Source organism: Pungitius pungitius, chromosome 2 (genome assembly GCF_949316345.1).
Source record: "Pungitius pungitius chromosome 2, fPunPun2.1, whole genome shotgun sequence".
NCBI classification, from domain to species: Eukaryota; Metazoa; Chordata; class Actinopteri; order Perciformes; family Gasterosteidae; genus Pungitius; species Pungitius pungitius.
The window spans coordinates 18,139,800-18,159,378 of record NC_084901.1 but is presented as its reverse complement, the minus strand read 5'-3'; the positions used below and the strand labels follow the sequence as shown (position 1 = coordinate 18,159,378).

The 19,579-nt window shown below is 46.9% G+C and overlaps 3 protein-coding genes across 3 annotated transcripts; 1 reads left to right on the top strand and 2 right to left on the bottom strand.

Annotated features, from left to right (window-relative positions):
• Positions 1-1,550: 1,550 nt before the first annotated feature.
• Positions 1,551-7,870, top strand: kcnk4a (potassium channel, subfamily K, member 4a). The gene is made up of 6 exons (XM_037459652.2): positions 1,551-1,811; positions 2,249-2,366; positions 2,765-2,925; positions 3,088-3,274; positions 3,819-3,952; positions 4,038-7,870. The coding sequence occupies exons 1-6, from the start codon at positions 1,623-1,625 to the stop codon at positions 5,070-5,072; spliced, it is 1,824 nt and encodes a 607-aa protein (XP_037315549.2). The 5' UTR covers positions 1,551-1,622; the 3' UTR covers positions 5,073-7,870.
• Positions 7,871-9,040: 1,170 nt separating this feature from the next.
• On the bottom strand, positions 9,041-14,377 carry tgfb5 (transforming growth factor, beta 5). The gene is made up of 7 exons (XM_037459681.2): positions 12,970-14,377; positions 12,198-12,361; positions 11,528-11,660; positions 11,305-11,415; positions 10,424-10,604; positions 10,030-10,183; positions 9,041-9,439 (listed from the first exon to the last, which is right to left on the bottom strand). The coding sequence occupies exons 1-7, from the start codon at positions 13,322-13,324 to the stop codon at positions 9,281-9,283; spliced, it is 1,257 nt and encodes a 418-aa protein (XP_037315578.2). The 5' UTR covers positions 13,325-14,377; the 3' UTR covers positions 9,041-9,280.
• A 1,622-nt stretch (positions 14,378-15,999) lies between these two features.
• trmt112 (tRNA methyltransferase activator subunit 11-2) lies at positions 16,000-19,500 on the bottom strand. The gene is made up of 4 exons (XM_037460458.2): positions 19,286-19,500; positions 18,719-18,820; positions 17,586-17,678; positions 16,000-16,377 (listed from the first exon to the last, which is right to left on the bottom strand). Exons 1-4 carry the CDS (start codon positions 19,358-19,360, stop codon positions 16,276-16,278), a joined length of 372 nt encoding a protein of 123 aa, XP_037316355.1. The 5' UTR covers positions 19,361-19,500; the 3' UTR covers positions 16,000-16,275.
• Between the last annotated feature and the right edge of the window lie 79 nt (positions 19,501-19,579).

The window sequence follows — 19,579 nt, the reverse complement described above, 5'->3', positions numbered from 1 at the left end:
CGTTTGCTCTTATTTAGTTTCTGTGGTTCGTCCCTCTTTGGTCAGACATGGTCTTGAGCACCTGAACCACACGCAGACGTGAGAATAAAAGAGAGAATGTACATCCTCACCTTGTGTTTCATCTCAAACCGCTCGCCTCGTGATTTATATCCTCACCTGCCTCCGCTGTTTGGTTTAGGATTAGCTCAGCGGCGCTCGGCCTCGTCGCGGCTCTTTCTGAGCCCCTCTCACTTAGTATCTTAGCAAAATATCAAAATATGCCAGCGCAGGTTTAGACAGTGATAATAACTAACGGTATGTGGGTCCATTAGTGCAGGATGCTGACAGTCTGCTGGGAAATGTCAGAGGGGTGTGTGTTTGTGTGTGTGTGTGTGTGTGTGTCAAAAAGTAAACAAAGTTCAGAGAAAGCATTAGTAGCCGAAAGGAGGATAAGCGATGAACGTGTTTTCGGTTAATGTCTAGACGTGTGTTTGGAGAATTGGCAGAGTGTAATCCTTCGTGATTCCTGGTGTGCGTCAGTACCCCCCCACCCCCCCGGTTCTTATGACATAGTCTCCCCAGTGTGAACAATCTCACCCTGCTACGACTAAGAGCGACTCTAAGCTGCCGTCTGCATCCTGCAGTGTGTGGGGTCAAAGGTCCTCAGGGAGCAGAAGGAAAAGACGCCGACGCGGAGGAGAGAGGCTCGTGGAGCCGATGGGACGAGCTCCTGACCTCAGTGACCTGAGGTTCTGTTTTTATCCCCCCCTTGGTTATCAAATACTGTTTATCATGAAAGAGTGAGAAGAATAGTTTCTTTCAGTACTACACCATTGCTGAGGACTTTATAAACACAACCATGTGACTTTCAGGTGGCCGGATCGGCATCCTAATGAATGGATGCATACAGAAGGGTCACATGTGTATTTTAGGGTTTACACACAAAGTTTAGAATATGATTATTTAAAACAAACATTTGTGTGTGTTTCTGAAATATAATTTTGAACCTTGTTTATATACTTATATATAAAATCTCTGACTTCACGATCTGAGGATTACAATACTCAACAATCTAACACCAAATCCTTTAAACTGTTTTAATAATTGAAGAGTAACGTATTTTACACACACATCTGTTTACAGATGTTCAGGGAGAGCTTCTGCAGACGTGAAGCGGTTGCTGAAGCCTTTTTGTGACTCCGCATGGAGCTGTGTGAGGGCTTCTAAACTCAGACTGAAGAAAGAAGAGCGCTGGACCTTCTGCTCCTGATCAGCGGAGGCTGCCAGGACGCAGCGCGGCGCCTCAAAGTTGTAGAAAAGCACAACAACAAGTTGCTCCTTCCTCACCTCCGCCAGTGGCGTTACATCCCCGTTGCACCACCCACTGAAGAAGCGTAGTTCACACGTCGTCAGCTCCTGACCGCAGGGGCCGTCTCTTGGGTTTGACGCACAGATGTATAAATAAAGGTAGTGCGTGCGTGTGTGTGTGTGTGTGTGTCTCAGCCTTCCAAGAACACTTGCACCTCTCTAAAGGAACTTCCTGTTTATGGCCAGCTGTGGCCCGGTGCATCCTGGAGGAGAGCCTGGCCTGTGACCTCTGACCCTCTAATCCTGGAGGGGCCGGGGGCTTCGACGGGGAGAAGATGCGGTGTACCACCCTCCTGGCCCTGCTCATCGGGGTCATGCTGTACCTGGTGATGGGAGCGCTTGTTTTCGGGACCCTGGAGCTGCCCGGGGAGAGTTTGGCCCACAAGAACCTCCTCGCCACCAAGAAGGCTTTCCTTGAGAATAACTCCTGTGTCACCGAGCTGGACTTCTACAACCTTGTGAAGGTATCAACGGACACACTCTCAAAAAACACAGAAATGAACTACTTTATGTGGCTTTTTTGTTTCTTTTGGCACGTTCTGATTTACTTTTACACAACACACAAGTGTCTACTTTTATCTCGCTGATAGTTAAAGCACTTAAATGAGTTTTATTTCAGTTATTCTGATGTATTCACCCATCTCAAGTCTTCATGGATCAGAGAAAGCATTTCGACCATTTGTTCTCGATTTTTTTTTTTTTAAGTCGGCTTAAAAAGCAGCAACTTTGTTTTCTTCTTCTTTCCCTTCCCATTGATCATCTTGTGACCCTTCAAGGAGGCCCACCCCCAGTTTGGAAACGTTGCACTAAACTACCTCACCTGACATAAAGAAAGCAAAATATCATCCTTACCGGCAGTAAAATGCTGCTTTAGTAAGTAAATGACATACCTCACCTGCAGGGAGTGGCGTCTGCGGTGGAGTCGGGACTAGATGTGAACAACCTCTCTGCCAACTTCTCCACCCGTTGGGACCTGGCCTCCGCCTTCTTCTTCTGTGGTACCATCATTACCACCATAGGTACAGTGTACTATGACCTTTTCTATCATGTATTACACTGTGGCCTTTAACGTTTATATATATATATACTGACTTTTCATGAGGTTATTTATTGACATACAATAATATGACATTTTACGCAAAGTACTACACTGACTTTTTTTTACTTTTTTCAACCAAAAACATTTTCATTACTTTTTTCCAACATAATAAACCATTATTTGTTATGTCTCCTCAATGTACTATATTGACTTATTTCGACATACTAAAAATGTTGTTTTTGCCACATTCTGCTCTGTACATTTTTATGTCAATTTTTACAATGTTCTTTGACTTTTTTGACATTTACTAAAACGTTTTAAAAACTTGGTGCACAATGGCTTCATGGTACTTTGGTTCTTTTTGAAACTATCCGACAGGTTTTGGCAACCTGTCTCCTTTGACGTGGTACGGCCAGCTGTTCTGCGTGTGCTACGCCCTGGTGGGCATCCCCATGTTTGGCATCCTGCTGGCCGGGGTGGGCGACCACATGGGCACGGTGCTGCGCAGGGCTGTGGCCAAGATGGAGACCCTCTTAATGGTGAGACTGGTCCGTCCGGCCCGGGAACCAAGAGCTCAGTTGGATGTACACAGCTTCCTGTTTGCCGTTTTCACTAAATAAGTTATTATCGAATTGCCTCAAAAGGGACAACAAATAAATTGCCAAGTGTCCCTGTGGGTGATGTCCCTTTTTCTGTCTCAGAAGCGTAAGGTCCGGCCGACCACCGTGCGTGTGATCTCAGCCATTCTCTCCATCCTGATTGGCTGTCTGATATTCCTCGCCGTGCCGACAGTTGTGTTCCAGGAAGTGGAGGACTGGTCGTTTCTAGAGTCGTTCTATTTCGTGGTCATCACTCTCACCACTGTTGGCTTTGGAGACTTCGTGCCAGGTGCTGACACACACACACACACACACACACACACACACACACACACACACACACACACACACACACACACACACACACACGCGCGCACGCACACACAATACCCGACCGCCTTTCATTTCAAAGTATGATGAATACTTTATTATTGAAATTGCTGGATTAATCTTTAGTAACAGTAGTCCAAAGTCACATATGTACAGGACAGGAGACACACCTGGAGTAGACAGATCTACTTTAATATATTCAGAAACCTTTTTGCTTTTAATCAAAGCAACTTTTAGAGATCTGCATGCTTCCAGCTTCTCACATGTGAATTATTGCTATCATTTACCTCAATTAATTAAATAAATTTGTCCTGGTCGGACAAAAATGAGCCGTCTGAGGACGTCAATTTGGGTTCTGAAAAATGATGATGGTCATTTTTCCACTGCTTCAGTTGCAGCTCTCCACCCGATAACAAGAAGTTAAGTTATGACAGGGGTTAACAGAAGGGGGGGGGGGGGGGGGTGCTGCAACGTGAGTCCATGTCCACTCTCCGTGTGTCCAGGTGGTCGTGAGGACGGCTGGTTCTTCAAGCCTCTGGTGTGGTTGTGGATAGTGTTTGGCCTCGCCTACTTCGCCTCCATCCTCACCATGATAGGGAACTGGCTGAAGGTGCTGTCCAAGAGGACGCGCGCTGAGGTGAGAGACACTGCTGGATGTGCGCCACGAGAAGAGGAGCGGCGCCTAATCTCTCTCTCTCTCTCTCTCTCTGTCCCTCCCTCAGATGGAGGAGTTGAGGGCCCACGCCACGGACTGGACTCAGAATATTCAGAACATGTCCATGGACTTCCGCATCCCAAACCCGCTGGAGTTCAACGACCCTTTCCTCCTGCAGCGCCGGCGCTGGAAACGCAGCGAGCGCCGCCGCATCCGGCGGGGCGCCGAGGGCACCCTGGGGTACCTGGCTCGGGGGGGCTCCGAGAACGGACACCTGCCGAACCGCTGGGCCGGCCTGTCCAGCTCCATGAGCCAGCTCAACGCACGCGTGTCCCTGGAGAGGGCGCTGGTGGCCAAGTCCAGGGCGCTGCCCGCGTTGAGAGTCGACCCCCCCGCGTGTCTGCAGGCGGAGGGCAGGCCGTTCCCTCCCCCGCTGGCCCGCTCCTTCTCCCTCCCCGTGGCCCGCTCCACCTTGGAGCTGAACATGGTGGGGGCAGCCGCGCACGGAGGTTCCCTCTCCGGGTCCGAGTCGACCTTTGACTCCAGGTCGGACGCCTCCTTGGCCTCCTCGGCCCGCTCGGCGCTCCGCAATTCGCAGTCCTGTTTCACGGTCATCCGCATGGAGGAGGAGGAGGAGGAGGGGGGGGCACGAGGAGACCGACTGACTGCAGCAGAGAGACGTGCGTCTGCGAACGACCAGCGACGCGCTCCCGCTGGCCGCCCGGGCCTCTCTCCTCCTCCTCGTCCTCCCTCGGGCCACCACCAAATCCTCCTTCCCTCGCCTCCCCTGCAGGCCGCCTCCTCGGCCAGCTGCCAGCTGCTGGACTTCTTCGGGGAGAATCTGGCGTACATCGACGAGTCCTCGGACACGCTGAGTGACCGCGCCCAGCCGGGAGCGGGCGAGGAGAGGAGGAGGCGGCCGCGGAAGCCGAAGAGGAGGAGCATCAGGAGGCAGCTGTCGCACAAGTGGAGCCCCTTGCAAGTGAGGAGGCCCAACAGTGACATGGGGCCGCCGTCGAATCCCCCCACGCCGCCCCCAGAATCCCCTCTGTCAGACTCGCCCCAATCAGAGGGCCAGGCGGGTTCGGGTCCGACACTCTGACAGCCAACACGCGCAGTGGAGGAGTCGAGGAGACGAGGAGTCGAGGAGAGGTGGAACATATCGGTCATGAAGCTCTGTGACTTAGAACGACCACTTGGAATATTCTGTATACCAGATGAATGAATAATATAATCCTAAATAAACTGAAACTAATTCCACTTTGTTGCTCGGTGAGCTGAGGTTAAAATTAAGGAACTGCTTCTCTTCGTATATGAGGATGGGAAGACATGAACCTATTGTACTCCAGACTCTACATACACGTACATCTGAATATAACTGAGACTTAACTGTGCTGCGTTTTATTAATCGAGCGAGTCCCAGTGACGTGTCACGAGTCCCAGTGACGTGTCAATGACAGAAACGTGTCGAACAGAAGTGGTTTCTAGGACATAGAAATGTGTTTAGAATAACGCAGCAATGGAATTTAAAGTTGTGGAGGTCTTTCACCGCTGCAGAGATGAATGTGGAAATCACAGCATGAGAAGGAGAAATCATCTGGGAAACATCACTGTCTGTCTCATGGCCATCCTTCCAGAAGACGTTGAGACATCTCAGTCTGGGCTAAAATGGTGGATGAACGACGCCATGTTTGTGGGCCTTTTAAACCAGGACACCGTGCATCCTTTTAAAATGCATCACGCCGGGTGAGTAAACAGGTCCGTTACAGAGCGCGACCCGAGGTTATGAGTCATTATCCCTTATTTATCTTCTGTGTTGATGTGCCTTTCAATTAAGATTTGTTTGCTTAATTAACAAATTCTGAGCAAGGTTTTGAAACCAATCGTAAAAGAAATAGTATCTTTTTATGGAATTCTACATTGAAGAGGAACCGGCGACACGAGCCCAAGAGGTTTTTACACAGCCAAGGATTTTTTATTTTTTCCCTTGTGTGAGACAACGTCTACAATTAAAATTGATCACAAGACACAATGCGTCAGGACCTGGGTGACCTTTCACCTCGGCTATAAACGTCCCCGGGGGAAATCCCTGCTGAGGACGAAGAGCCTAAACTACGACGACTCGTTGGACTAAAACCTGCACACGGGCCTCTTGGATGTTTTAAGGGGTTCAAAAAAGGGTCCAAGTTCCTGGGTACTGCTTTGTATTGAAGCTTTTGTGCTCTTTACACCATAAAAAGCATATTTGTGTGCTCCAACATGGATATAAGTAACACTGAGGTTAGATTTAAGGTTTGTGGTATTTAACGCCCATCATATCAAGTTCCTTTGAATCACTTTTGGTTCTGCTTGTGACTTTTGATTCCTTCGGGTTTGTTTGTGTTTTATTATTTTGAAAGACTGAACCCCTCTGCCACACCAATAGCTCTGCAGGTATTGAACCTTTTTTTTTTTTTTTGCTCTTACCATCTGTCCTCAGATGAACCCTGTTGGACGCCTCATGGTCAGAAATGGTTGTAAAGAATTCAACACATCTGGTAAAATTCAAGGACTCAATTGATACACACAATACATTTGGGCAGAGGCAATTCTTTATTGATGTTACTACAAACACGACTGAGTGTCAAATACAGCTTCTAAAAACATAAATTATATAATATGAAGATATTTGAGTCTTCTCTATAATAATAAATTACCAGAGGTGTGGCATCAACCAATCCTAGTATAAATAAGGTAAAGTAAGTTAAAATAGCTTTTGTGCCAAGTGCCAAAGAGATTTTGAGAAAAATGATGAGTATTTAGGACTCGACAAACCCAGCCCTCTGACCGCTGGGGAGCAGGAGATCTGAAATGACCCTGGAAGTCCTGAGTGAACTCAGCCCTGGAGATAAACATCCAGTTTCTGCTTACTCAGAAGCAGGAAGTACTACAAGAGGCCGTCGTGGCATTCTGCCCGCCTTCCAGCGCCAACACAAGTAACCGGCTGAATCCACACTGCGATTCAGTTACTTTGTCAACTGTTGACAGAAGGCTGGAAGGAGAAAGGAATCCACATGGCGACACGCTGGGACAACGCCGACCCCTGACCTACAAAAGGGCCTTTTTAAAGTAAAAAAAAAGTCAGTGTATGGTCATTAAGTGATACACATTTAGAGACTGCTCAGTTCTTTTTTTTTTAAAAGCTCATAATAGAGTAATGAATAGGAACTCCTCATATAGTATGTCATGAAAACATATAGTATCACATAAAATAATATAATTAAAACGTAATAGTATGCAATAAAATAAATATTGTTTCATTGTTTATTTGATGTCACTTACATGGTCAGAAAACCCAACTCAATATCAAACTAGTTAACTTAGAGTTAACTGTCAACAAATATGATTAAATGTGCTCTTTTAAAAAAAAAATTGACGAGCAGCCTTTGTGGGTTCGGCCCCCCAGCCGTTTTGCTCAAGTAGAGGTCTCAGCTCGGTTAGTATGGCTTCAATAATGCTGCGACCTCAGAACGGCCTCATTATCGCTCTGCCGCTTGTATAACTTTTAATTTTGTGTTTGAGGTGTCCTGTCGCCCAGAGAGCTGTATTTAAATTAAAACTGCCAGAAATAAACAGGAACGACTCCAATCCAGTCGTGTGACGAATAAAGGGCTTGCTGTCATCCTCGGGAACATTTCCCAACCGTTATCAAAGCACCATTCTTAGGTCAGTAAGGGATGAACCAGAGCCGTGACTCATGCTTCTGATGCGTACGAGAGGTGTGTGTGTGTGTGTGTGCGTGTGCGTGTGTGTGTGCGTGTGTGAGAGAGAGCGGGGGTCCATAGACTCTCCTCTCAAGGACAGCAGGACTCAGTGTGAGACAGGGCAATGGCGCTGCACCGTGGGATAAGTACAGGTTGGATATAGCAAGGGGTAGTTAAGTGGAAAAGACTAACAGATGCTGGGGCTGCTTTACTCGGGTGGGTAAATTCTGCTGCATTCTCACTGTGGCCCAGAAGAAACTATTTCACTGCGATGGCTGGAGAACTCTTTGAATCTCTTTATTCAAACAGCCAAAGTCCCTCAAGATAAAATATATATGAACTAAAGGAAAATGCATTGAACTCGCTCTGTCAAGGTCAAGTCCATCCGCCCGACTGAACTTGAATTTTCAAAAACAAAACTTTCCAAACGCCCCCCCCCCCTCAAGAAAAATCCACATGTCACTCAGAGAGAGAAACCCCCGAGTCACAAACATAATACAAGTCGCAAAACAATAGCCAGGGAATCATTTCTGTGCCCCCCCCCCCCCCCACACACACACACACACACACACAGGCACACGCACACAAACCAAACCACTGGCATACCAGAGACTATATTTAAAATATAGCCTAGAGATGTTTTTCCTCTTTTTTTCCCAGACTTTTAGACATTTGGTCAAAATTGGTCATTGTGGATACTTGGGTGTAGAGAGTCTGTGTGTGTGTGTGTGTGTGTGGTGGAGGAAAATAGGTATGACAAAATGTAATAATAGTGTTTTGACAATAAGAGTGAGAAAAGGGCAATAAGAGTGTGATTACAGAATATTTGAGTCAGACCCAAATAGGTACAAATTTGCTACGGCTACAAAGTACCACCTTCATCCCACGTCTCGTTTCCAAAGCCTCTCTTTTCTCCCTCTCTCCTCCCACCACAAATCCCAGAGCCTCGAGCAGCAGAGAGAGAGAGAGAGGGAGGGAGAAGGAGAGAAGGCCAGAGGAGATGAGGGGAGCGTTTAAATCTAGCGTTCCGTGAGTGGTCGGGTCGGTGTCTGGAAATCTTTCACATCCTGTTTACGCCGGGCGGGTTTTCAGCCTTTGGAACCGCAGTGAGCTGGCAGGGACCCCGCCTGGACACAGCTCCTCTCTCTCTCTCTCTCTCTCTCTCCCTTCTCTATCTGCTCCCTGCTTCCCCCCCCCCCACTCGAAGATCCCAGTCCGCAAACCTTTTCCACGCCGCCACCTCCCCATCAACACCTTCAGACCTAAAACCAACACGTCGAGCTCGCCCTGCCGCCCGCAGGCCTATAAACGGCCCAGAGGTGGAATTAAAAATCCCGATTTAAAAAAAGAATCCTTTCCGTGGAGACCAAATGAGGGCCAAATCACACAACGCCTCCTTTAATATCCAAGTACAGGTTTAATACAGCTGTGTTTTGACATCAACAGTGTTCTGTAGCAAACGCAAAGTCCCGGGGGGGGGAATGCACATACTTGAGCAGAAAAATAATATCTCAAAAGTCTGCCGTAAGAGAAGTCTTTTCTCCTCCCTCACCTCTTCCCAACGAGCTCAGCGGCACTTGCAGGACTTGACGACCATGTTGGAGAGCTGCTCGACGCGTGGCGTGCGGCCTATGAAGTACATGATGGTGAGCGGCTCCAGGTCCTGAGGCACGCAGCAGGGCGAGGCCGAGGCCTCGGGGTTCAGCTTGTTGTACAGCGGCAGGATCTGACCCGGGGGGGACAAAGCACATTTCACTTCACAAATAATACCGAATTGACGTCTTCGTTCTGATGGTTAAGTGATATGAAGAGAGAAAAAGTAAACCAGGTTCCGTGAGAGCCGGTGTGACCACACGAGACGAAGCCAAAACAAGGCACCTAAAGCTAATTCCTGGCAAAGCATCAGCTTCTGTACATTGCAATCCATCTGGAGGTGAGTTGGAGTTTGTGCCAAAGCAAAGACGCTAGCAGCTACCTCAGTTATTGAAGTTGTTCCTGGTTGTACCAGCTGTTCAGTTTTTAGGTCATTTTCCAGTCAAACAATTATAAAAAAGGCTACAAATCTCAAAGGCACTTTACTGGAATAGTGTGAAGCGTGAGTAATTAGTGCCAGTGGTTACAACAGATGTTTCCCTTGTGCTCTTTCACAGCAGGCTCAAAAGAACATCTGTAGCTATTTGCACAATGCGCAGACACACCAAGGCATTTGTGCGTCCACAGTAAAGCTGCTACATTGACTGACATTAAGTCATTACATCACCAACACAACACTTTGTGTTCCTCGCTGACCACACAGACAGCCCGGTACCCGCTCACCATGTTGTAGTGGTTGTTGGCGCTCCAGATGTACGGACAGTTGCCGGCACAGAAGTTGGCTCTGTAGCCTTTGGGCTCGTGGATCCACTTCCAGTTGAGGTCCCGCCTGAAGTCGATGTAGAGCGAGCGCAGGCAGCAGCCCTGGTCCGAGCCGCTGGGAACAGACACGGCGCGGAACGTTTAAAACTGCCCCCCCCCAGCAGTCTAAACACAGGCTCAATAATGTTCGTTTTGCCAAGAAAACAATGATCTGCAAACTTTTGGGTTGGGAGAAGAAACAAAAAAAAAAAAGCCATCTACCGCCCACCACAACTAGATTTTAGAATTATGAAACTACGCGTCGCTGCGGTCCGGCGGTCAGACGCGACCTCTCTCGGGCCCCCGCGCGGCCTACCGGGAGCAGGTCGTGGTGTCGGCGGCGGCCGCCCTCTTCTTGCGGTTCTTGGTGGCCGGGTCGTCCGCTCTGTCGCTGGGCAGCACGGTGAGGATGAGGTGCGGCGTCTTGGTGCTGAAGTCGGACTGACCTTTGACCTGGCTGGGCTTTCTCATCCGACGGAGCTGCTCGTCGTCCAGACCTACTCAGAGGGGGTCACGCAATGATCGCTTCATTTTTCAGGGTTCAAGTTACACCTCTGAATTCAGTGGTATTACAAATACACACACTTAAATATACATATAGTCTGTATTTTCTGAGCTCAATACAAGCCCCTGCTTGTATTACGTTCATATGTTCATGTTTTTTCCCGGACTTTCCTCAACTCTTCAGTAGTGCCATAATTTGGGGCATAAATGAAGCAACACAGACGTCCTTTTGACAGCTTTACAGCGTGTGAAAGAACAGTGTCTCCATTGCTCATTCCGGAGCCGCCCGTGCGATTATTGCTGAGCTGATGAATCTTAGTGCTTTTAATGCCTGAGAAAAAGTATTTATAACCAACCTGAGATTTCCCATCTCATCGGCACATTTATATAAAACTGATTCAATCTTTGACATGCCGGCTGTCACGTGTTTGTTTGTGTGTCGTGATTTATTTTCACATGTGGCTCAAATGTAATGTAGTGCAATACTCACCAGCCATGAAAAAAACATCTACAAAGAATCTAAAATTGTCCCTATTGCTCAAAATAACAATGCTGAAAAATTATTTGACTGAGTATGTCAAAACATAAATGAAGTGTAAGCTTTTTTCACTGCTGGAGACATCCACCTTGCACATACGTGTATCAATACTCGGTTAACAGAATAAACATTAGAGAAAGAAAAGTGAAACAAACCTGCGAAGAGAGCCTCCAGCTCCTCACTCTTGTTGGGAACAATGTTGTTGGTGGACGGGACGAAGGTGCAGCAGGGACAGTGGACGCCCAACTTCAGGCCGAGATTATTCTCTGATCAGCAGAGGCACACACATTGACATCAGCTCTTTGTGTATGTATGTGTATGTGTGTGTATATATATCTATATAGATATATATGTGGAGGGAGTGCTGCTGACGCCCACCTGGATCCGACACCCAGTCCTTAATGGTTTCGGTGACGTCCACAGAGATCCAGGCTCCCTTCTCCTTGGGCTGAACGGTGCGAGAGTCGATGTAACGTTGGGTGGAGGGGCTCTCTTCATCTGGCTGCAGCAGCTGTCACACACACACACACACACACACACACACACACACACACACACACACACACACACACACACACACACACAGCTAGTGATGCAGCTGACGTGCAGACTCTCAGTAAATATAATTATTTACCCTTTGAGTTCATCTTTCATAGCTTAAACAGTGCGTGTCGTAACAACCGATGTCGACCTGCAAATCCGTCATCAGGCCTTTTAATTATGTTTAATTACTTTCCTTAGGAGCAGACATATTTCTGTGAGGTTAGAAATGTCTCCTTCAAACCAAAAAATAGCTATGTTTTAATATATTGTAACAATGAAATAATATTGTTGCAGGCCTGATGCCCGTGTGCCTTGAATCCAGCCCCCTTTTTATTTATTAGTGTAGTAGAACGGATGCAGGGCCTCTTTTATACTTGTGGAAAATGTAAAAGCTTGAAAAGACACATAGAAATCTAAATCATCTCTGGGTGATATTTGTGACGCCAGGTGTGTGGGGGGGGGGGTTCTGCTGGAGTGAAGGTGGTCCACAGGTGAGCATGTCTACCTGGTAGATCTCCACTCTCTGCTCTGAGGCCCGGGCCTGCGGGTTGGGAGCTCTGAAGATCCTGAACTCAGCTTTAAACAGGGTGCTGTTGGTCAGGTCCACTCCACTGACGTCAAAGTGGACTACTCTGTAATGGGGGTCGGGGGTCGCAGGCTGGACAGCATCTGAATGAAATAAAAAAAACATTAAAAGGATGAATAATAATTCAACAGCATCTCATGAGAATGTTCAGAAAGCTCAGCAGGCTGATGCATTGTCTCGTAACTCCTGTGTCAAAACTACATGACAGGATTTGGGGGTAGTGAGTCAATGCATTTGGGCTCATGATTATTATGGATACTTGTTGTGTTCATAGGTTTAACTGAACGAAACATCATCACTATTATGTTATCATGTAACAGCCCAAATGAACTGTTATTTTCCTATAAATAGCTGGTATACTTTGGCATTTTAAACCTCATCAGAGGATTGTATCATAGGATTGTATTGTTCAAGAGCACATCTGCAGCAGCTGTTTGAGGATAACACCTGATAACTTGACCTTCTCCTTCCTCTTTACTTGTCTCTGCCATCACTAACCATCATGCAGACTGACTGCCACAGGCTTGATATCTATTCCACAACAATACTTTTCTCCAAATCCCCTCCAAACAAAACAATCCAAGCACTTTGAGGAGGTTGAACCCTGACGCTGCACATTGTTTATTATGTACATTCTGGGTGATTTCTGGTGGGTTTTGACCCCCTCCCCGCCCCCGTCAAACGGACTCACTCGTGTCGGCGCGGGGGGGCAGCATGTCGATCCTCTGCACCTCCTTGGCGTAATAGTCCTCCTCGCTGCTCTCGCGCTCGCACGCGGACTCGGCCAGGCGCGCGCGCTCCTTCAGCAGCTCCCGCGTGCTGTTGTAGAGCAGCATGACCTCCGCTGGCACCCAGCCGGCGGGCGGGACCGCGTCCTTGTCCGGCGGGCTGCGGATGCGCAGCTTGCTGAGAATCTGCCCGCGGACCGCCTCGATGCGCCGGGACTTCTGCGCGTCCAGGTTGATGGAGTGGCACGTGTTGAAGCCCTCCACCAGCAGCACGCCGGAGAAGCGCAGCAGCAGCAGCGCGACGCGCGGGAGCCACATGGTGATGGGTAAGGGGGTGTCCCTTTGCGTAAAGCTGAATCTCCAAAGCAATGAGAAAGAGATGCGTCCCGGGCCTTTAAAGACGTCAAAACAATGCCCTCCGCATCAACTACCGGCAGCAAAAAGAGTCCCCTGAAAAGTGCAGATATGCAGTTCTAACAGGCTATTTGGGTGGAAAGGACTCGACTTTTGTCCTGCTAAGGTGATCTTACAACGTTGTTCATACCTGCGCCTGCGTATTTTAACACCAGCATTGTCGTTTAATCCAGAATCTAGATTTTAGTTGTTAAAATGAAGAAAGTAGATCCGGAGATCCGCACGAGAACCGCTTTAGTGACGTCACACTAAATCCAAATCCCACAGTCAAAACCTCACGTTTAATGATCACATAAACGGCCGACGCTTGAACTCCAAAAACCGGGGCGCGCGCACAGGTTCCGCTGCCCCCTCGCGCCAGTGCGTGCGCGTGCGCGCTTCGCAAAAGGTAAGTGTATTAAATGAAGAGTTCCGACGATAAAGTTAAGCGCCGCCCGTCCCCCGTTTCCCGTTGTCCATCCTCGGAATATTGAACAGCTTTCAGGAGAATAAATACTCAGCACAGGAGCTCAGCCCATGTCGCAGGTCCATCAAAATAAAACCTTCAGCAGTTCACTAAACTATCTGCTGCAGACAGGTTCACGCGCTTCCATCTTCGAAACACCCATCCGTGGAGCAAAAAACTGGCCCATACCCACTTCCAGAAAATATATAGTTGTAGCTTTAAAAACGGAAAAAGCCAAATGGGGTCCTCTCATTGCGGGTTAGATGTAAACGGAAAGCAGCTTGCACTGAAACGCAGAATCTGATGATCTATGCTGGAAAAGTCCCCCACATATGAACATCAAAACATGGGGGAAAAAAGGCTGTATGAAAGAAGTCCTTGTGCTGAGGATAAAAAAATAAAAAAGAGAGTAAACTTTACAGTAAGCTAAAGATCCCCGATGAAGGCCAGCGTGGAAGCCGTGCTGCGGACACGGAGACCTTGTGCGTGATGGGACTCCATTGTTGTGCAGCTCCTCGGTGAGAGGCCCGGACAGAGGGAGGAGGACGAGGAGGAGGGAGGGAGGGACTGGATGTAGGAGAGGTGGTGGTGGTGGTGGTGGTGGTGGTGGGGCGGGTTGCCACCAAAGCGAAGGCAGTGTGTGATTATGTAGGCAAGAGCCATTTTTCTATCTCACACACAATTTTCAATTTCGGCTCCCCACAAAAATGCAGCGCTCTCCCTCCCCGCAGGTAAACATCCCCTGAGGACATGCCGGGCTTAAAGAGGAGCCGTTTGGGAACCAGGCATCTTCTTAGATGAGAAGATTACAAACTTGATGTCAAGCTGTATTTTTTTGTATGTTTCTTTGCTTATTATTGTAAAGACAACTCGCTTTAGCAACGACAAAACACACCGACAGCGTTACAAATCAAAATAACTTTTTCTTTTTACTTTTAGCCCTTACAAAGTACATACTGGTGCATTGAAATGAACCACACTGGCTTGCATGAAGTATTGTTGACATACGGGTGATTGTATTATTATTTCTTGCTTTGGTACTTTAATCCAGACGGCCCCCGCTCCCACCCTGCACTCCTTGAACAGTAGACTGAATTGGATAATGAACCGATTTAAATGCCAATGGTGTCATTGATCTACAGCCAATGAACATTTCATAATGATAAGTCAAGACCAAACCATTAGAAGCAGAATCGGACAAAGCCAGCGTATTGAGAGACGCTTTGCTAAACGAAGCTATCAGACCTTCAGCAGTAGCACAACTGCCTCAAAATGATAGAATACATTATTGGGATAATCGCTTAGTTTTTGACAGTGATTTCGAAATGTAACTTATTTTGGATTTTAAAACTCTTTCACTTACAGGCTTATTCTCATCTTATTAAAATCAGTCCACAAGCCTTTTAGATCTTTATCTTCCTTCCAATCGGGGTCCTTTCTTCCCTCTCGGTTCCTCCTTCGGTGCCTTTGTTAATTACAGCTCAGAACTTGCAGAGGACTGTTAATCTGTCAGGGTTGCGTTTTATTGCTGCTCTGCTGCCATCCCATTATACCATTATTATAGTTGCGGGTGCAGGCCTGTAATTGCTTTAAGTAGAAGGGAAAGGTAGGAGAGACTCAGGCTGCCTCAAGGTTTTTCTGGTCAGGGCAAAAGGCCCCCCCCCCCATCACCACCCCCACATCCCCCTCCCACCATTCATCATCTGCCCTGGCTAGCTTCTAAAAATGAAATAACACCACCTGCGAACAAACAGGCCCTTGTTCCAACTTGCTGCTGCTGCACCACCTCAGAGCGAGAAGCAGGAGGAGGACACTTAATCCGTCTCGCTGGACTTTAACTCTTTCAGGTGTCTTAAAAAGGCACACTGCGACATCACAGTTGTATGTGTGCATGCGTGCGTACGTTGTTAAGTGTGGCATCACAAAAAAAAAAAAGACGACTTCCTTAAAAAACAACCTCCAGCCAGCCTGCTTTTTCAGCTTCTTTTCCTCAAAGCCAAATATAGAGAAGGCGCTGCCACGTCATGTGGCCTCAGCGCTCAGTCAAACCCTGGGAGCGGGCGGGATGGGGCTCAGAGCTGGACGCTCACTCGTGGAGGTTTTGGGGATTTTAGCATGTCTGGAAGAAAAGTAGTCTCATAGACATCAGTTTTATTGAAAAAGAAAAGAAAACATAAAACGTAAGAAATATAAATCCAGATAAAACCACAGGGGGTTGCTATGGGAACATTTCCATATTTTTCCTCGATTGGCAGCATCAGTCATAACAACAATCAAACAATGTGTGGTTCCCATGGCACCAATTTAAGTCCAACATCTCTCTCTCCTCTATGAATACCCATAATCCCATCTGAGTGACGGCGTGGGGAGAGGTTGCGTGTGACAACTGTTGGCGCCGCGAAGCCGCCATCTACACCTCGTCGTCGTTCAGCAGCATGTTGGGGATTCCTCTGGAGATGGGGAACTCTCGTCCTGATTCAGGGCACTGCAGGACGCCCTCGATCACCTCCACCTGCGAAAAAAAACAACAACCCCGACGAGAGGCCGCCACTGGATGTCAGCAGAGAGCAAAGTGTTTGAACATCCTTTTGGTCCGTCTCAGGCCGGATCCAAACACAGACAATCTTAAATGCTGCCCTGAAAAAAATATTTTAAGACCAACTAAAAAGGACTAAAGATACGATTCTGCAAAGACAGTTTAATAAGTTATGCAACCACCAGCCCACTAAACACCTGTTAGCATTACGTGAAACCTGTCAGGTCAATGGATCCGTTTTTATAACCGCACCACTGATGCTCCTGTATGCAGCTTCTGACCCTCCTGCTCTCACACGCGTCGGACCAACGCCTCGGAGGTGAACTGGGACCAGTGACGGAATTCTGCGAAGCTCTTCTGGCTCGTGCAAATCTCCGCGGTCAGGATGCAAAATGTTGTGTAAAGTGTTTCCCGAACGACGGAGGCCGTCGTTGCAGCGCGACCGAGACGTCGCAGGCCGCTGCGGCTCGCGAGGCAGAGCGGGCCGTCCACTAATCGCAGGGTTGCCGGCGCGATGCCTGGCTCCTCCGCCACCGTCGCAGTGCGAGTGAGAAGCAAATTGTAAAAAGGACCAAACGCCGTCTGTTTGACCGTAGAGCCAACGATGTTTGGGAGAGAACGTGCAGTGTAAATATTGGGGTTGAAATAAAGTATTTTAGTTCCTGTGCTTGATCTCTACATAAATAGCTCAATGGAGGAAAACCAAGACTACCAGTCGTAAACAACCACATGAAAGCTTTGCTGCAAACTGCTATCGCCAGTAATAGAAACCGGACGTGAAGTGGGGACTGAACCGCTCTGTGTAACAGAAAGTCAGTATTTTATTTCTCTACTTAAGTGTTCAACACAAAGACATCCCAAAACTATTTTGATTATTAATTGACTGTGTCAAGTGAAACAAGACATTGAGGAACCTACAGGGCCGATAAGAAGGATGGAGAAGTGGTTCTTCCACACAGAGCGACTTAGGCAACCTTTCCCAACTTTAAAAATCCCAAAGTGCCAAAATAACTTCAAATCAAAATATATCTAGGACGAAAAAGAAGACAAGTGACTCGTTTTAAGGCCGACAAGTTAGTAAATAATATAAACATAACAATCTACAGAGTATCCGATGCTGAAGAATAGTGAGTTAGAGGCCTAGTGGCCCACAGCGATGACAGGAGACCCTGTGAGCTCTTTACCTCCAGCAGCACTCTGTGGACTTTCTTCAGGAATTCTTCGTTATTCTCGTATTCCGGCATGAGCTCACCGGGCAGGTCGTCCCGTTGACCCAACTAGAGACGAAAGAGATACGGTAACAGGAGTTCAAATTGGGACGCTATGAATGTATTAGTGGATGTCACTGGCAGATTTATTTAATTGTTGTGTCTTGAAGCGATGAGTGAATAGATAAAATGACTAGGTGCAGAGAAATTTTAGATAGAAACACAAACACAAAAGGTCATCAACATAAAAGAATAGATACACCCACAGCATTTAAAATGTAAAGAGATCTCTAGATTGTGTCTGAACATGTTTTACGCTCTCTGTTCCGAGGACATTCTCCTTGTTCCAACTGTGTAATTGTAAACCATGATCACACACTTTTACATAAAAACACAATCACATCTATGACCCCATTTGCTTTCTAAATGACCCGTTCTTGTATCTCTATGAGCTAGAAGACAAAGAAGGAATTGAGAATTGTGATCTCTGAACACCAGCATGTAGCTGGATTATTCTGCAGGCTCAGGAGTTCGTCGACTGCAGTTCATTGTTGAAGGACACCTCCAAAAAGAAACATCGGATACTCACAGGTTTAAATCGTGAGTTGCTGCTGTCCAGTGTTTTATGAATGCAGGAGTACGTTTGATGATTGTATTTGTAATACATACATTCCTTTCCTGTATATCGTTATTGTCATATTGTTAATACACAAGATCTAAGTCAATCATATTTTGGTTGCAATAACAGAATGTTAATGATACATTTCTTTCCATCACTTCTTGATACTGTTTTTCTTACTAGTATGTTTTTTTAATATTTTGTGGTGGTTGGCTATGTACTAACTGGTTGGTAATCTGCAGCAGTTTCCTTGCTGCTGTTTAAGAGTCATAACCACAAATGTGTTGGAAAGAGCTAAATAAATACATATCGGTTAAATTACACAACTTGTATCTCCCTTTACTCCAAATGATGGATTTTTCCAAAGAATACCACTGTGTGTATCAGGAGCTACTTAAGTGCGTATATGGCTTCTCCACGTCTCTCTGAAACGCTCTAAAGTTGTACTGGTTCATAATGGCAGATGACAGGTTCTTGCAGTGTGACTCACCTCGTCTGCAGCCTGGACCAGAGCGCTCCACTCCAGTTTGGGGATCATGCGGCTGACAAACTGAGGGTTAAAGTCCACCTCATTCACTTTCACCTCGGTGGCCTGCACAAAGAAAACAAACCAGGGGGAAACAACGGGTGCGAAAATCAACATTAACAGACCTCCTTCACGTCACCTGTCATTTCCTCAGGATGCTACCTCTAAAAAAACAATACCTGTGGTCCATAGTTTACTCTAGAGGGGCCAGAGAATTGAGATGTTTCTCACATTGGTTACCAGGTACAGTATAGTTTTACATAACGTTAGGTGTAACGTTAGTTAAAGAACTTAAGCATAGAATTCGATAACTCTAGTGTAGTAGTTTTTGAGGGTGCTGTAGATCTTATATTAAGGAATTCCAAAACTCAAATTAAATGTAAGAGGGAAATTACAATTCCATAGGTCGCAAAAAAGCACTATGACTTATCAAAGACGGTATCAAAATATTCAACTAACTGTAATGTGATGCTTTAAGGTCTTCGGTGTTAGCATTAGCATGTCGCGTGAGCTAGCTGCTCGAGTGTTTACCTTGATGAGCAGCGGGTATCCTTTAACGACTCCCTTCACGTGAGATGTCAACATATTGTGCGTGAGCAGCTTCATTGTGAAAACCAACTGCCACTGATTTAACGATAGTTAGTATAACATATACGTCTTATACTTATATAAATCACGCAGCGGGTTTACATGTGGACCGGAAGTACTATAGTTGCACCGCTTAAACAATTCCCCGAAACTTTAACGCACGACTATTGGTTCCCTGGTTAACGCAGTCATTTCGCTTTAGTAAATAGTGTCAATAGGTTTTGTCGTAGAATTTCC

What these genes read in the sequence shown, in the direction of transcription:
- kcnk4a (XM_037459652.2), top strand. Translation starts at nt 1,623, where the DNA reads ATGCGGTGTACCACCCTCCTGGCCCTGCTCATCGGGGTCATGCTGTAC. An exon ending in AGATGGAGACCCTCTTAATG is followed by an intron (nt 2,926 to 3,087) that starts GTGAGACTGGTC and finishes TTTCTGTCTCAG; the next exon opens with AAGCGTAAGGTCCGGCCGAC. An exon ending in CCAAGAGGACGCGCGCTGAG is followed by an intron (nt 3,953 to 4,037) that starts GTGAGAGACACT and finishes TCCCTCCCTCAG; the next exon opens with ATGGAGGAGTTGAGGGCCCA.
- tgfb5 (XM_037459681.2), bottom strand. Translation starts at nt 13,324, where the DNA reads ATGTGGCTCCCGCGCGTCGCGCTGCTGCTGCTGCGCTTCTCCGGCGTG. An exon ending in GCCCCCCCGCGCCGACACGA is followed by an intron (nt 12,362 to 12,969) that starts GTGAGTCCGTTT and finishes TATTTCATTCAG; the next exon opens with ATGCTGTCCAGCCTGCGACC. An exon ending in GACACCACGACCTGCTCCCG is followed by an intron (nt 10,184 to 10,423) that starts GTAGGCCGCGCG and finishes GTCTGTTCCCAG; the next exon opens with CGGCTCGGACCAGGGCTGCT.
- trmt112 (XM_037460458.2), bottom strand. Translation starts at nt 19,360, where the DNA reads ATGAAGCTGCTCACGCACAATATGTTGACATCTCACGTGAAGGGAGTC. An exon ending in GATACCCGCTGCTCATCAAG is followed by an intron (nt 18,821 to 19,285) that starts GTAAACACTCGA and finishes TTCTTTGTGCAG; the next exon opens with GCCACCGAGGTGAAAGTGAA. An exon ending in TCCACAGAGTGCTGCTGGAG is followed by an intron (nt 16,378 to 17,585) that starts GTAAAGAGCTCA and finishes TTTTTTTCGCAG; the next exon opens with GTGGAGGTGATCGAGGGCGT.